We start from the raw sequence: 17,085 nt of genomic DNA, 5'->3' as shown, positions 1-17,085 counted from the left end.
TTGCCAAGCGACAGCCCAGAACTCTTAATGATTTAGAGATGATCTGCAAAGAGGAGTGGACCAAAATTCCTCCTGACATGTGTGCAAACCTCATCATCAACTACAGAAGACGTCTGACCGCTGTGCTTGCCAACAAGGGTTTTGCCACCAAGTATTAGGTCTTGTTTGCCAGAGGGATTAAATACTTATTTCCCTCTGCAGAATGCAAATAAATTCATATACTTTCCACAATGTGATTTTCCGGATTTAATTTGTGATGTGCTATCTCTCACTGTTACCAATAACCTACCCTTCAATTATGGGCTGCTCATGTCTTTGTCAGTGGGCAAACTTACAAAATCAGCAAGGGATCAAATACTTATTTCCACCACTGTACGTCCAGCTTTTCCTACATGAACACGAAGCTGTGGAATGCATTGCCACTTGACCTGAAAACAATTTATGACCTAATCAACTTTCGTAAATCGCTGAAGACCTTATCTCTTCAACAAGGTATACCACAATGATCCATAATAGGAACTGTAACGCATCACCACTTACCTGATATTTGAATGTTATCTCTCTCTACCTGATTGTTTAATTTCTATTATGTCATCCATGTTCTTTATGTAATACCAATTGCAATCTTTTACTCTGGACTGGCGAATGCCATGACTGAACATTGTAAGCCACATTGAGCCTGCAAATAGGTGGGAAAATGTGGGATACAAATGCAATAAATAAATGTGAGGTGTGCCAGATACCGAGTTATGCTAGTATTCTAAAATGGAATGTGAGTGCAGGATCCATTATACATTATTCCCTGGCGCACGGCTGTCTTCTTTTAGAATACAAATATTGACTTATGACGATATTTTTTTTATTGTGTCCTATTTTGGACTCTTTTGATCACACTCTTTCAATGTCAATTGAAAATATTTCTATGATTGATTCATGGGCTAGTGCAAATTTTTAAAAATTAAATAAGCAAAAGACTACCCCCCCCCCCCCCCCGTTAACTAAGCGGCTGCCAGTGCATTAATGCCGACACAGTCCATTCACTTTGAATGGGCTGTGTTGGCATTGCTATAGGGCTTAGTAAACAGGGGGGTAACATTGGTTTGGGAATTATGATTCCTTACTTCAAAAATGTTTACAACTGACTATGGGTGAAATTTTGCAGATTACAAATAAGTCTAAGGTGTAACATTGGATTCCAGATTATCCTTTGATGACCATATTACAGCTCTTGTAAAAAAAATTTAACTTTTGCCTGTATCGTCTTAGAGCATTCCAATCTAGTCTTAGTGTAGACAGTTTTAGAAGTATTACCTAGAATGTTCTTTTACCATACCTCGACTACTGTAATTCTTTGTAAGGGGGACTTACATTGAAGCTTTTATGAAGATTACAACTTCTTCAGAATACGGCTTCCACGTTGATTTTTGGGGTCAATAAATTTGAAAGAGTGACTCCTCTTCTTAAAAAGCTACACTGGCTTCTGGTTCATTCATGTATTAAGGCTTATATGGTTTGTAAAACGTTAGTGGACAAAATTCAATTCGCTTATCCAGATATTTGACTTTACTGTCTGCTGGACAAGTCTGTCATTCTCTACATTTAAATACTTTACTGTTTCCAAATTTCCGAGGAGTTAGGTTTAAGAGCTATTTGAATAATTCTTTTCGATACTTAGCAGTAAAAATTTGGAATGATATACCTTATCAGATTAGATCTATTTCATCTTATTTTTTGTGTAGAAAACAGCTAAAGGCTTTTTTTATTTTCAGATATAGACTGCCTAATTTAGTTAGCATTTTAGGGCCCCTTTTACCAAGCTTCCGGTGCTGGCGTCGGCGCATATTTTTCACGTGCACTGAGGCCCCCTTTTAGCACGGTGGGTAAAAGGGAAGTCTCTCTTCCCTGCAGGAAATGGCCGTGCGGCAAGTAAAGCACTTGAAGCGTGGCCATTTTGGGGGGGAGCAGCCCTTACCAGCACCTATTGAGGTGACGGTAAGGGCTCCCACGCTAACCCTGCGGTAACAGGACAGTATGCAGCACTGCCCAATTACCGCTGGGTACACTCCTGCGCTACAAAAATATTTCTGTAGCGCCGGATTGTACCCAGCGGTAATTGGGTACACTCTGGTAAGAAGTTCCAGAGCTTAACTATTCGTTGAGTAAAAAAATATTTTGCCCTATTCATTTTAAAAAGTATTACTATGTAACTTCATTGAATGTCCCCTGGTCTTTATACTTTTTGAAAGAGTAAAAAAACAATTCACTTCTACTCATTCTACAGCACTCAGGATTTTGTGCACCTCTATCATATCGCTTGGTCAGGCATCCCCAAGGATGGGGTTGAGGTGGAGTCCTGCTGTTTATGCGCATACTTTTGAAAAACTAAGAGTATGCATACAATTTAACCCTGCGCACCCCATAGAGCAGGAGTAAATATGTCTACCTAGTTTCCCTGCATTTCAGATTATACCTGTAGGGTTGGCAGAAGGGAAGCCAGGTGCGACAGCTGTTCCTTAAAAGCCTTTTCCTTTTCTTCATGTTGGCTGAGAGAATGATGATATAAAACATGAATTAGCTTCAGCATTTACAGCATAGCGGAACAAAGTGACACAGATGACTCTACGTAACTAATACAGTCGAACCCTGGCTTCCTACATTTTAGTATACTTATATATTACTGGCTTCTTTGGCTTTGGCCAGCCATTCCCAATCTAGTCCTCAGGGCACAGCTAGTCCCATTAGGTTTTCAGGATATCCACAATGAATATTCATGAGCTAGATTTGCATGCAATTCAGGCAGTGCATGCCAATCTCTCTCATGCATATTCATTATGAGCATCCTGAAAACCCAATGGGACTAGATATGCCCCGAGGACCGGGTTGGGAATAGCTGGCTTAGGTTGATGACTCAAGTACCTGCAACAACTGCATTCAGGTTCAAGTGACACATGGGTGTATTTTCAAAGCACTTACAAAGTTACATAGAGGGGCATAATCGAACGGCGCCAGCCATCTTCGGGGCTGGCTCAGCGACGGAGCGGAGCCAAGCGTATTTTCAAAATACGCTTGGCGCCAGCCAAATCGCTCGCCAGGTTTAGAGCAGGATCGCCGGGTTTATATGAGCTGGCTTCGATTTTCAGCCATAATGGAAACCGGGTCCGGCCATCTCAAACCCGGCGAAATGCAAGGCATTTGGGCATGGGAGGAGCCAGCATTTGTAGTGCACTGGCCCCCCTCACATGCCAGGGCACCAACCGGGCACCCTAGGGGGCACTTAAAAAAATTAAAAAAAAACAAAAATAGCTTCCAGGTGCATAGCAGCCTTACCTTGGGTGCTGAGCCCCCCCAAAACCCACTCACCACAACTCTACACCATTACCATAGCCCTAAGGGGTGAAGGGAGGCACCTACATGTAGGTACAGTGGGTTTTGGGTGGTTTTGGAGGGCTCAACATTAACCACCACAAGTGGAACAGGTGGGGGGGGGGGGGTGGGCCTGGGTCCACCTGCCTGAAATGCACTGCACCCACTAAAAACTGCTCCAGGGACCTGCATACTGCTGTCAAGGAGCTGGGTATGACATTTGAGGCTGACATACAGGCTGGCCAAAAATGTTTTAGTTTTTTTTTGGGGGGGTGGGAGGGGGTTGGTGACCACTGGGGGAGTAAGGGGAGGTGATCCCTGCTTTCCTCCGGTGGTCATCTGGTCAGTTGGGGCACTTTTTTCAGACTTGGTCCTAAAAATAAATGGACCAAGTGAAGCCGGCGAAATGCTCGTTCGAGCCGGCCATTTTTTCCATTATAAGGTGAAGCCGGCCATCCCGTACCCACGCCTCCGTCCCGCCTTCACTACCCTACCAACACGCCCCCTTGAAGGTTGGCTGGTGCCGCAATGAAAAAGCAGTTGGGGCCGGCCAAAATCGGCTTTCGATAATACCGATTTGGCCGGGATCAGGAGATCGCCGGCGATCCCTTTCGAAAATGAGCTGGATAATAACCTATGGAACTTGCAGGCTTATTTTTGAAAGAGAGGGGCGCCCATCTTTTGACACAAAAAGAGGACATGTCTGGGTAAAACCGGACATAACGGTAACCCTACTAAGGGGCCCTTTTACAACGTCATGGTAGAGCTACTGCAGCGTTGTCATGTATCAGTCCGGTAGTGCCGCCCCTAGCATGTGCCATTTTGGGCGCAACAGGAATTTTAAAAAATTTACCACCAGAGGCTTACCCGGTTTACTGCAGCTTGGTAAAAAGGGCCCTAAATTCAGTAAATGGCGCAAAAAAACCCAGCACTGAGCACTATTGTATAAACGTTGCTCTGAGTTGGGTGCTTTTTATAGAATAGCGCATAGCACTGGGATTCACGCCCAGATTTAGGTGCGAGGATTTGCACCCACTGAATCCTGGTGTAAATCCCTGCACCTAAATTAGGCGCAGATTCTCCGAATTCTATAATAGTATGTGCCTCTTTTTAGTGAACGCCCTTGACCCTTCCATGGCCATGCCCTCTTTTCTGTTGCATGCTAAAGAATTTACATGTGCATCTTTATAGAATAGCGCTTAGCAAGATGTGTGCATAAATCCAAATTGTTGCCAATTAGCACTAATTGCTAGCGCCCAATTGGCACTAATTGACTCATTACTCAATTAAAATGCACCCAAATGTGAGTGTGCAGTTTTAAGTGCCTAAAAAAAAAAGTACATTCAGAATTACTGAAAAAAACATAAAGCATATTCGTGCCAAATTTTGGGTACTTGATAAGCAAGAAGTCTATTGTTTGAATGATGTTATTTTACTGTGTTTTAGCTTGAACATTCTCAACATGCAAAAATCGCTAGTTAGTAACGCTAAAATGTCAGTAACACTAACATAGTTTAAGATAATTAATGTTATTTTAATAGTAATATGCAAGTATGATTAAATAAAATTTCTCATTGAAATTCAAAAAAAAATTTGTAGGGAGTTCCTTTTCTTGCCTCACCCTGTATATTATACACTGGACAAGTTAGGACAGTAAAATAACTTTTGCTCTATCCCCAGGCTGCCCTAACACCGTCCAGATATTGTCAGATATGATTTCCAGTGACGTTATCTGGAGAATGGCCTGCAAGCCATTGGCTGGGCCTGGGGAGTCCGAGTTATTTGCCTCCTGGATAACTAATTCTAAATATTGGGCCGTTAGCTTGTGCAGGGAAGCTTGTACGGTGTCTGCCCATGCTGATCGCTCGAAGAGCCAGATTTAGAATAACTGACAAAAGACGGTTAGGATCGATGGACCTAGGCACTTCTTTCAACCCAATCAGATTACCAGGGGGAAGTTTATCCAACCCTATCTTTAGCATGATCTGGCTGTCTATCCAGTTGGCAACATAAATACGGCCAAGAGAGGGCGCTGTGAACCCATTCTTTAGTCTTTACAGTGTGATCACTTGCTAAAAAGGAAAAAAAATCAGTAAGCATAAGCAATAATTTAATTTACATGCTAACAATTTTCCAGCATTAAATCCCGGTTGCTGAGTAAAAGGAAACTGTTCCATAGCTGCTGATGCTATCATTTATCTGTAATGTCTGCAAAATATGAAGCTGCGGCGAAAGGGGGCCTGCTCTGGCATCAGCACGTTTTTGACATACGCTGAGGCCCCCTTTACCACCGCGGGTAAAACGCAGGTCTTTCTTTTTTTTAAAGAAATGGCCATGTGGCAAGTGAAGCACTTGCTGCGTGCTCATTTCAGGGGGTGGGAGAGCTCTTACTGCCACCCATTGAGGTGGCGGTAAGGGCTCCCACGCCGTGCTAACCCGGCGGTAACCAGGCAGCGTGCAGCACTGCACGATTTACCGCCGGGTACACACTGGTGCTACAAAAATAGCAATATTTTTGTAGAGCCAGAAATGGCACGAGCTGGGGGTGGGAACTACTGCCGGGCTGCTGTGGTAGCCCGGAGGTACTTCCGTTTTAGCGAGTGGTAAGTCCGCGTTGGTCTTACCACCGCTTTGTAAAAGACCCCCTCAATCTTGTACACACACACACACCACAAATCACTGTACAATTGCCCCTGCAACATTCCATACTCTCACCCAGAAACATGGGCATAGTTTGAGGAGCAAGGGGGGGGGGGTCATTGCCCCCCCCCAAATGAGCTGTCAACCTGAGTGGAAAGCCACCCCATTTTCCTGCCCGGTATCCCCCCCGACTCGAGTGGTGCAGTTGCAGCATCTCTTTCTCTCTCTCCTTCCAGCCCCGCGGCACTGGTACTGCCCCCACCCCCCTCGGAGTCTTCCAATGTCCCAGCCTCAGCAATGAAAGCAGTAAGCATGCTGCTTTAGGCCTGCCCTGGAAACACTTCCCTCTCCTACAGCTTCCTGTTCCCACGTAGGCAGGAAGCTGTAGAAGGGCCTCCGAGGCAGGTCTAAAGCTGCAAGCTTACTACTACTACTATAAATCATTTCTATAGCGCTACCAGTCGTATGCAGCGCTTTACAATTGAACATGAAGAAAAGACAGTCCCTGCTCCAAAGAGCTTACAATCTAAATCAGGACAGACAGACTGGACCAATAAGGATAAGGGTAGGACAGACAGAAGGACACATAGGGAAAGGGACTATTGAAGAGAGGAAGACAAGATAAAGGTTACGAGCAAGTGACAAGGAGTCAAGGCTGCCGGCGGCCCGGGAGATTGGAAGACTCCAGTGCAGCAGCGGTGACAGCAGGGTGATACCGGACCCCATGAGGTCGGAAGGGGAAAGAGAGAGAGAGAGAGAGAGACACATACATAGATGGGTACCTGTGATTTGGGTTGGGGGGCAGGGAAGACTAAAGAAGATGAGATCACCAGGGGAGGGGGAGCCCCCACACATTTATACATACCCTTATTTCTCTCTCACACTCGCACACACTGTGTCCCTCTCACTTAAATACACATACTTACCCATCTTACCCCCCCCCCCCCCACACACACACACATTTACCCAGCACCCATCAACTGCTCACATACCCACACACACAAGCTGAAAATACAAATTTTAGACAAATATAACAATTTTTTTCCCACAACTACATTATGGGATGTTTGTGTTTGCAAAGGCGATACGTAACTCCTAAGATTTTTTCCTGCCCCTAAATCCATTCATATAGTACACCATGAAATATTTAAATGATAAAACTACGCCTTTTTTGCTGGGCAATTTAGTAATAAATATATTCCCTAGAATCTCTGATTTATCTTGACTAGAACATAAACCCCACAGAGAAGGGAGGGCTGGTTTCTAACTACATCTCACATTGAGGGGCCCTTTTACAAAGCCGCGTAAGTGTCTACGCGCGCCCAACGCGTGCCAAAATGGCGTTACCACCCAGCTACCACATGGCTCTGGTGGTAATTTTAATTTTGGCACGTGCCCAATACGTGCGTCCAAAAAATATATTTTTTAATTTTCGGCTGCACATATTGGACGCGTACCAAGTGGCATTTGATGCACGTAGGTCATTACCACCCAGTTACCGCGTGAGATTTTACCGCTAGATCAATGGCTGGCGGTAAGGTCTCAGACCCAAAATAGATGCATGCCAATTTTGGACTTTTGCCGCACGTCCATTTTCAGCAAAAAAAGCGCCTTTTTTTACAGGCGCACTGAAAAATGGATCGGCGCATGCCCAAAACCCACGCCTACGCTACCTTAAGCCATTTTTCAGCACACCTTAGTAAAAGGACTCCTGAGTAGCTCTGTAGAAATCAGAATTGGGAAAATTGTTTGGCATTGTACAAGACCTCTACTATTATTATATGTAGGTACTAGCTTAATGATTTATGCTATGTAAATTTTAAGATCGCCCCGTAGACAAACATGAACCCTTGGAGTCATACTTACCACTGGACAGCTTTCAAGAGGATCTTTTTTCTTTCTGCCAGTTTCTCCTGCAAATGGTACCAAAGTACAGTGAGTTACATAATTCGTCTATGCCTGAAGGATGTCTCTTTAAACAGAAAACTCTTCAAGTTGATTTGAAATGATTAGATTGACCGCAGGGTGATGACTTAACGGTTCATAAGTGTTCCCAGGAAATAATAAGTTTGAGGGCTTGCAAATCAACTTTCTTGGGCAACTCAAGCTGTGTTCCCTTGATGCTGGAACAATCTCTCTGCAAATATGGTTCAGATTTCAAAGCCCTAGCTTCCTTTGTCCATCTTGGAAAAACATGTGCAATCTGTACATTGACTTTTGAATCCAGATTGACTCACTTAAAAAACAGTCGATAGACCAGTATTCTCACCTGTGTCTATTCTGGACAGTACAACAAAAGATAAACCTATGGAGAACAGCAGAGCCGACACTCTCGCTTCCTAGGTGCAGTGCATTTATTTAGTTGTGTAAATGTAAAAAATATTTCTTGTGTTTTTCATTTTTCCATTGATTATTTCTTCATTTGGACGTCCTTGCAAAATGGCGAAATCCAGAGGCGGGGAAACTCGTATTTTTGAAACAAGATGGACATCCATCTTTCGTTTCGAAAATACCATCATAGACGTCCAAATCCTTAAATTTGGACATCCCTAGATTTGGTCGTCCCTAAACATGGACATTTCTGACTTTTGGCGATTTTCGAAACCAAAGACGTCCATGTCAAAAACGGCCAAATGCAAGCCATTTAGTCATGGGAGGAGCCAGCATTTGTAGTGCACTGGCCGCCCTGACATGCCAGGGAACCAACCGGGCACCTTAAGGAGCACTGCAGTGGACTTCATAAATTGCTCCCAGAAACATAGTTCCCTTACCTTGTGTGCTGAGCCCCCCAAACCCTCCCCCCAAAACCCACTACCCCCAACTATACACCACTACCATAGCACTTACAGGTGAAGGGGGCACCTAGATGTGGGTACAGTGGGTTTGTGGTGGGTTTTTGGAGGGCTTACTGTTTCCTCCACAAACGTAACAGGTAGGGGGGGATGGGCCTGGGTCCGTCTGCCTGAAGTGCACTGCACCCACTAAAACTCTCCAGGGACCTAATGCTGTGATGGACCTGAGTATGACATCTAAGGCTGGCATAGAGGCTGGCAATCAATATTTTTAAAGATATTTTTTGAGGGTGGGAGGGGTTAGTGACCCCTGGGGGAGTAAAGGGGAGGTCATCCCCGATTCCCTCCGTTGGTCATCTGGTCATTTCGGGCACCTTTTTTTCCCTTGGTCGTAAGAAAAACATGACAGGTGAAAACATCCAAGTGTTCGTCAGGGACGTCCTTCTTTTTTTCCATTAGGGGTCAAGGACGTCCAAGTGTTAGGCACGCCCAAATTCCGCCTTCGCTACACTTTCGACACGCCCCCTTGAACTTTGGCTGCCCTGCGACGGAAAGCAGTTGGGGACGTCCAAAATCGGCTTTTGATTATACCGATTTGGACAACCCTGGGAGAAGGACGTCCATCTTCCGAATTTATGTCGAAAGATGGGCGTCCTTCTCTTTCGAAAATGAGCCCAATAGTATACTACATTCCAATGTCAACACAGTACACAATAAAACATTTTCATAGACAGCTTAGGGCGTAAGCAAAGATGGAACATACGGATAAGACAGAGTAAGAAGAGTAACTAATTTAGGGGCCCTTTTAATAAGGAGCGCTGAAAAATGGGCTGCGCTAGTGTAGGTGTTTTGGCAGGCGCAGATCCATTTTTCACCGCGCCTGTTAAAAGGCCTTTTTAAAATTTTTGCCGAAAATGGACGTGCGGCAAAATAAAAATTGGCAGGCATCCATTTTGAGTCTGAGACCTTACCGCCAGCCATTGACTTAGCGGTAAGGTCTCGCGCGGTAATTGTCTATGCGCACAGAATGATGATTACCGCTCGTTTTCTGCCATCAGAAATGAAATTACTGCAAGGGCCACGCGGTAGCTGGGCAATAACTCAAATTGGCGCGCATTCGGCTCGCATAGGCACCTACGCGGCTTAGTAAAAGGGCCCCTTAAAGAAAGATGCACACGAAGTTATGTGAGCTTTCTTTCTGCTTTGTTCTGTTTCTATCATTTTTTAGTAGGCACTAAAATGATTTACTATCTACTAAAAACAAAAAAAAATAAATGAAACATCTGTTGTTTTGTTGTATCATTTGTACATGACACAAAAGAACAAATGTTGTTCTAAAACAACAACTATGCGATAAACGTCCGTGATAACACACCTGGAAGAAAATTATTTTCCATGCCAGAAAGGTGGCTAGTTTGTCCTACTCTCACTAATGTGAAACACGTGGCAACAGAAAAGAGTGTTTTTATTTGTGTTTCATTCAGGGCCAGTCCAACTATTATGTAAGATTAGGCCAGTGGCGTAGCCAGACCTGACATTTTGGCTGAGCCCAGAGCTAATATGGGTGGGCACTATATTCTAGCATTTTTCCTCTCTCTCCCTCCTTTCATCCAGCATTTCTCCTGTTTCTCTCTCCATCTGACCAACCAGGGTCTTCCCCTTGCTCCCCTTCCTTCTCCCCAACAGCTTGTCTCTCCCCTGCCCTTTTCCATGTCCCCTCTTTCTCCCACCATCTTTCCATTCAACTTTCTCTCCTATCCAGCATCCCAACTCTTCTTTCTTTCCATCCAGCTTCTCCCCTCTCACCTCCATCCAGCACGTCCCCTTTCTCTCTCTCTCTCCCTTCCACCAACATCTTCCCTCGCTCTCCACCTTCTGTCCAGTGTCTCCTTCCTTTCATCCATCTCCTCTCTCTTCCTCCTTTCATCCAGTGTCTCCCCTTTTTCTGTCCCCATCCAACATCTTTGATCTCTCTCTTCCCCCCCACCCCATGCAACATACACCCCGACACACTTTCTTCCTCCTCCCCTTCCAAACAAAATATTTTTTCTATGCTCCTCCACCCCAGCATTTTTTGTTTCCACGTACCTTAGTTCCCCAGGCACCCAAATGGCTGCTGAGATCAGCCAGGGAGCTCAACTGCATCCCTTCTACACACTGCCACTGTGAGCAGCCTCAACAAAAGAAGAAAATGAAGCGCGGGCCGCCGCCGCAGCAGCCTTCAGGAATGCGCTGTTCAGCAGGGACTGTCTTTCTTCTATGTTTGTGCAGCGCTGCGTACGCCTTGTAGCGCTATAGAAATGCTAAATAGTAGTAGTAGTAGTAGTAGTGGTCTGCTGGTCCTCAGCCCTCGGAACAGGAAACTGACATCAGCAGGGGCAGAGGACGGCAGAGCCAACAGCGCATGCCTGAAAGCTGCTGTGGCCCCGCGCTTCATTTACTTCTTTTGCTGAGGCTGCTCACAGAGACGCAGCGGCGGAGGATCATCTTAGCGGGAGACTTTTCCGCTTTGGCGGAAGTGCGGGAGATGACCTGCCAAAGCGGGAGTCTCCCGCTGAATGTGGGAGACTTGGCAGGCGGGCGGGCCTGGGCCCACCCAGGCCCACCCGTAGCTACGCCCCTGGATTAGGCAATTGCCTAGGGCAGGTGCTTCTTAGAAGCAGTAAAGCGCAACTTCAGTGTAAGCTAAACAGTAGTCCCACAAACTCAAAGAGCTATGAGCACATACTTTATCCTGCATTTTTATAGGATTTGTGTGTGATGGCTATGATTGTTGAGTTTAAGTATCAAAATCTGAGGGGGGGGGGGGGGGAGGGTCTCTAGGCTTAGGGACCTGAAAGTTAAATGAAGGTGGTATAAGGCTGAAGGTTTGCCTAGGGTACCCACTGCTCTTGTTTCACCGCTAAACTGTGGAACTTGATGGGCGATTTGAGATTGTTTTGCGAATTCCTTTCAATTTAGAAAATGTAGGGTCCTTTTACTAAGCCGTGGTAAAACGTGACCTGCGGTAGTGCAAGTGTGTCTTTTGGGCATGCGCTGGGCCAAATACAAGTCTGGCTGCCGTGTTTTGGGCTGTTTGGAGTTTCTTAATAATTTGTGCTTTGCAACCGGCATAGATGGAATTGCAATAATCCAATTGGCTCAACACCACTGACTGCACCAAACTGTGGAATACCTCCCTCGGGAAGAAAGGTTTTATCCTTTTGAGTTTCCACAATGTGTAGAACATTTTCTTTGTTACATTTGTCACATGACAGTCTAGTGTGAGATTTTGATCAATAGTGACTCCCAGAAGTTTCAAGGTGTCCGAAACCGGAAGATTATAATTTGGGGTATTTATGTTGGTGTGATGGATCCTGTTATATTGCGATGAAAGGATAATGCATTGTGTTTTCTCTGCATTAAGCTTCAGTTGGAATGCATCCGCCCATAAGGTCATTATTTGGAAGCTGAGATTGATTTTATTTGTGATTTCTGTGAGATCATTTTTAAACAGGATGTATATCGTTACATCATATGCATAGATGTATGGGTTGAGGCCTTGATCTAATAGTGATTTGGCCAGTGGAGTCATCATTAAGTTGGAGAGATGGTGAAAGCGGCGATCCCTAAGGCACTCCACAGTTAGGTTTCCATGGTGATAATGTAATCGACTTTGAAATCACTTGATATGTTCTTGCGAGTTCATGTCATAGCCACGTTAGTGAATCGTACAGCGAAAGAGTTGTTATGCCCATTACGTTCTTTAGTTTTGTTGTGTTGCAGAGATCAGGCATTTAAGTTGGATTGATGGGGTATGCTTTTTTGAACAGGTTAGTTTTTAGTGATTTCCGGAAGTTTAGGTGGTGGTACGTAATTTTCAAGGCTTTTGGTAGTGCGTTCCACAGTTGTGTGCTTATGTAGGAGAAGCTGGATGTGTAGGTTGATTTGTATTTGAGGCCTTTGCAATTTGGGTAGTGCAGGTTTAGATATGTTCGTGTTGATTTGGATGTGTTTCTAGTTGGTAAGTCAATTAGGTCTATCATGTATCCCGGGGCTTCACCGCAAATGATTTTGTGAACCAGCGTGCAGATTTTGAAAGCAATGCGTTCTTTGATTAGGAGCCAGTGTAGCTTTTCGCGGAGGGGTTTCGCGCTTTCAAATCGCGTTTTACCAAAGATAAGTCTAGCTGCTGTGTTTTGAGCGGTCTGAAGTTTCTTTAATGTTTGCTCTTTGCATCCCGTATAAATACCATTGCAGTAGTCTAAAAGTACCATTGACTGTATCAGGTTGCGAAATGTGACCCCTCGGCAAGAATTGTCTCAAGCGTTTGAGTTTCCACATTGAGTGGAACATTTTCTTTGTTGTGGATGCCACTTGGCTCTCTAGTGTTAAATGTCGGTCTATTATTAAGGCACACTAAATGTTAGCGACATCCATATGGACGTCATTAATGTTTAGAGCACGCTAAAAATGCTAGCACAACTTAGTAAAAGACCCCCTTACTCAGGGCCCTGTTTACTAAGGCACATTAACGTTTTTAACACAGTTTTCATTTGGCCTTAAAAAAAAAAAACAAAAAACAAAGGATACAGGGATTGTTATTTCAAGCAAATGCTTACCTGCCTTAGAGATTGAAGATTTAATACTAGAAGTGTATAAAATAATGAGTGGAATGGATCGGGTGGATGTGAAGCGACTGTTCACGCTATCCAAAAATACTAGGACTAGAGGGCATGAGTTGAAGCTACAGTGTGGTAAATTTAAAACGAATCGGAGAAAATTTTTCTTCACCCAACGTGTAATTAGACTCTGGAATTCGTTGCCGGAGAACGTGGTACGGGCGGTTAGCTTGACGGAGTTTAAAAAGGGGTTAGATAGATTCCTAAAGGACAAGTCCATAGACCGCTATTAAATGGACTTGGAAAAATTCCGCATTTTTAGGTATAACTTGTCTGGAATGTTTTTACGTTTGGGGAGCGTGCCAGGTGCCCTTGACCTGGATTGGCCACTGTCGGTGACAGGATGCTGGGCTAGATGGACCTTTGGTCTTTCCCAGTATGGCACTACTTATGTACTTATGTACTTATGTACAATTAGTGCGCGTCCTAACCGTGTAAGTGCTTATAGGAATATTGTAGGCACGTACATGGTTAAATCGCGTTAAAAAAGCTAATGTGCCTTTAACATGGCTTAGTAAACTCAGTCTAGCTTGTTAGTGGACTGAAAATTGCCTCTAACCAGCTAAGTTGCCGCTCCGCTTTAACACTACTCCCAGCCCACCCCTAACCTATCCAGCGGTAATATCGGCTGCCGGCTCCCTCAGCGGATTTGACCAGGCAGGCGCGTCTCCTGCCCAGTTCAACCCCTTTGAATATTTTATTTTCTTTGGATATTTTGCTCACACCTTATTCAGTAGTAGCTCAGGGTGAGTTAAATTCAGGTACACAGGGTGTTTCCCTGTCCCTTAAGGGCTCACAATCTTGACCCCTGTATGGATAAAGAGATCCTTTTACCAAGCTGCAGCAAAAAGCAGCCTGCTGCGCCCTTGCATTGGGGTTTTCCCCGCATGCTAAGGCCCCTTTTTACCACAGTCGTAAAATGATCGATGTTCTATTTGTTGTATTAATGGCCATACGTTAACGGCAACATTAGCACATGGCCATTGACAAATTTACCACATGATCACTTACTGTCACCCATTTTGTAGGTGGTAAGAGCTCACTCGGTATTCCTGCGCTAACTGATTAGAGCAGGAACTCCCACTCTCCACCTCTGGCACGCCCCCACGAAAACATTAAGGGGTTCTTTTAGTCAAGTTGGGCAGGGCCCATAGGAATAAAATGGGCTCTGCTGTAGATAACTCGAGCTAAGCTTTAGTAAAAGATCCCCTAAGGGCTTTGTTTACCAAGCTGCACTAGGTTTTTTTTAGCACATGAAAATTAGCGCAGACTGTGTAGGTGCCTATAGGACTATTATGGGCACCTACACAGTTAGCGTGTGCTAAAAACACTAACGCACTTCTAGCGCGGCTTTATTTATTTGTTACATTTGTATCCCACATTTTCCCACCTATTTGTAGGCTCAATGTGGCTTACATAGTACCGGAGAGGGCGTTTGCAGTTTCCGGTGTGAACAAATACAAAGTGATGTTGTGGTAAGATAAAGTTCATGTGGCACAGCCACACTAGGGCATCATATAACGGAAGAGCTGTCGTATGTCCATTACGTACTTTAGTTTTGTTGCGTTGCAGAGATCAGGCATTTATGTTGGATCGGCCGGGTATGCCTTTTTAAACGGGTTAGTTTTTAGTGTAAACAAGGCCCTAAAATATTTTGTTAGTATGTGGTTCGTGTACACTGATTTGGCACTTACCCCAGATTCTAAATACGGTCCATAAAACTGTACACGCGCTCAATTTGCGTGCACAATTTGAGTAATAAACCATTGGACACTTATAATGAATTAGTGGCATTAATTGGCCAAAAATGAGGTTCTATGTGTGCATCACGATAGGCACTATTCTATAAAGAAGTGCACATAAATTCTTGTGCATGGAGAGGCAAAAGGGGCGTGGCCAAGCGAGACGCCCGAGCGAGGCATGAGCATTCTAAGAATTTGCATGCAGTGTTACAGAATACGGCAGAACCATGCCTCATTGAGGCGCGGGGATTTACAAGAGGTTTCAGTGGATGCCTACAAGATAGGTGCAGATCCCGGCATTAGGCGCAACGCTTATAGAATAGCATTTAGTGCTCAAATTTTCCAGCATCAATTTTTTGGCGCCATATTTAATTATTATTACATTTGTACCCCGTGCTTTCCCACTCAAAGCAGGTTCAATGCGGCTTACATAATAATATGGATTACAGAGTATTGATAGAGAAAATATTAGTTAATTATAGCAGAGTAATAAAAAGAGATAGGTAGGTACAGATGGTGAAGGGAGTATGAGAGGTATGAGCAAGGGGTAGATGAGCATTGGAGGAGGGGTAGAGGAATGGGACGCAGGAAAAGCATAGGGAAATATGGTGAGAGATGTAGTCTGAGTCATTGTCGTTGTCTTCTGGATATGCGTTGGGTAGATGGGTTCATAGGATTAGATTGGGTCATTTGAGTAGGCTTGCTAGAACAGATGGGTTTTTAGTGATTTCCGGAAGGGTAGATAGTCACTGATTGATCGGATGGGTCTGGGGAGGGCATTCCAGAGTTGGCTGCCTAAGAAGGAGAAGTTGGATCCATAATAAGTTTTGTACTTGAGTCCTTTGCAATTGGGGTAATGTAGGTTGAGGTAAGTTCTGAGTGTCCCGCAAACGCCATTTTAAGCTGCATTAGGTGTGTGTTAATGCCTGATGCAGCTTAATAAAAAAGCCCCAAAGCAACTTATGTATTGAAATAAATAACAAACAGCCTGCTTTTACCATATATTCTACGTTGGAAAACTGGTAATGCAGAATTTGATTTCTTACTGCACCTGCATGTTGCTAAAGAGGCTATTGATGGATGTTTCTTCTTCATCCGCGCTGTTGTGTACTTCTTCGATCATGGCCTTAAGGAGGATAATAGCCTCTCGGGTAGATGTCTGCAGCTCCTTCACCGCCTAAGTAGTCAGCGCAAGCCAAAATAACTTAATTAATAAACAAACAACAACAATAAACAACCACAAAACTGAATTGGAATGCAGAGGTAAGAAGTGAATCATTAATCAACAAATAAAGGTACATTATATAATTAGGACTCCTAAGTTTGATAAGGAGGCCATTCCATTCCATGGCTGCCCGGTAGGAAAATAGCTTTTTCAATACTCTTAAAATGAGCACTTTTGATGGCTGGAAATTTATAAACCAAGCTGTCCCCAGAGAGGTAAGGCCACCCAGAAGTAGAACAAAAATCCAAGCATACTGCTCCAATCATTATTCTAAAAACTAAGCCATATCAGCTTAAGAATAACCTTTACCTGTGCTAAAAAGTATGGAAATTATTTCAGATCACATGATCTCCTGTTTGGGAAGCACTTCTCCACAAGGTTGAATCTTTAAGCTAAACCCTTTACATGTAAGAGTGTGGGAGGGAGGATAAAGGAGGGGTGAGGGGGAATCTTGGGTAGGTAGACTGGAAAGGGGAGGTGTTATTTCTTTTGGATGGAATATTATTGCTGTGAAGAAGAAACCATGCACGGTCGTATATCTCTTGGAATGTTTTGTGGGTACTTGGATGGGAGATAAAGGGCTGACACGTACACGTTTGAAAAAGTTTGGGGATTATGCTGGAACATATTTTGTTCTTAAGTGTTTCGTACAAGTCCTATTG

The 17,085-nt window shown here is 44.2% G+C and overlaps 1 protein-coding gene across 4 annotated transcripts in view; it reads right to left on the bottom strand.

Moving 5' to 3' along the window:
• RNF207 (ring finger protein 207) overlaps window positions 1-17,085 on the bottom strand; it is a 99,928-nt gene that overhangs the window by 41,692 nt on the left and 41,151 nt on the right. For all 4 annotated transcript variants that reach the window (XR_003944117.1, XM_030222624.1, XM_030222625.1 and 1 more), the window contains 3 exons: window positions 16,250-16,375; window positions 7,870-7,916; window positions 2,471-2,543 (listed from right to left, as the gene is read on the bottom strand). Coding sequence is in view for 3 of the 4 variants with exons in the window: in XM_030222624.1 (XP_030078484.1) it covers window positions 2,471-2,543; window positions 7,870-7,916; window positions 16,250-16,375 (246 nt within the window). In the remaining variant the exon portion in view is untranslated. The remainder of the gene's footprint in view (window positions 1-2,470; window positions 2,544-7,869; window positions 7,917-16,249; window positions 16,376-17,085) is intronic.

Source organism: Microcaecilia unicolor, chromosome 13, assembly GCF_901765095.1.
Source record: "Microcaecilia unicolor chromosome 13, aMicUni1.1, whole genome shotgun sequence".
NCBI lineage: Eukaryota > Metazoa > Chordata > Amphibia > Gymnophiona > Siphonopidae > Microcaecilia > Microcaecilia unicolor.
This window is presented reverse-complemented; position numbering and strand designations above follow the sequence as displayed.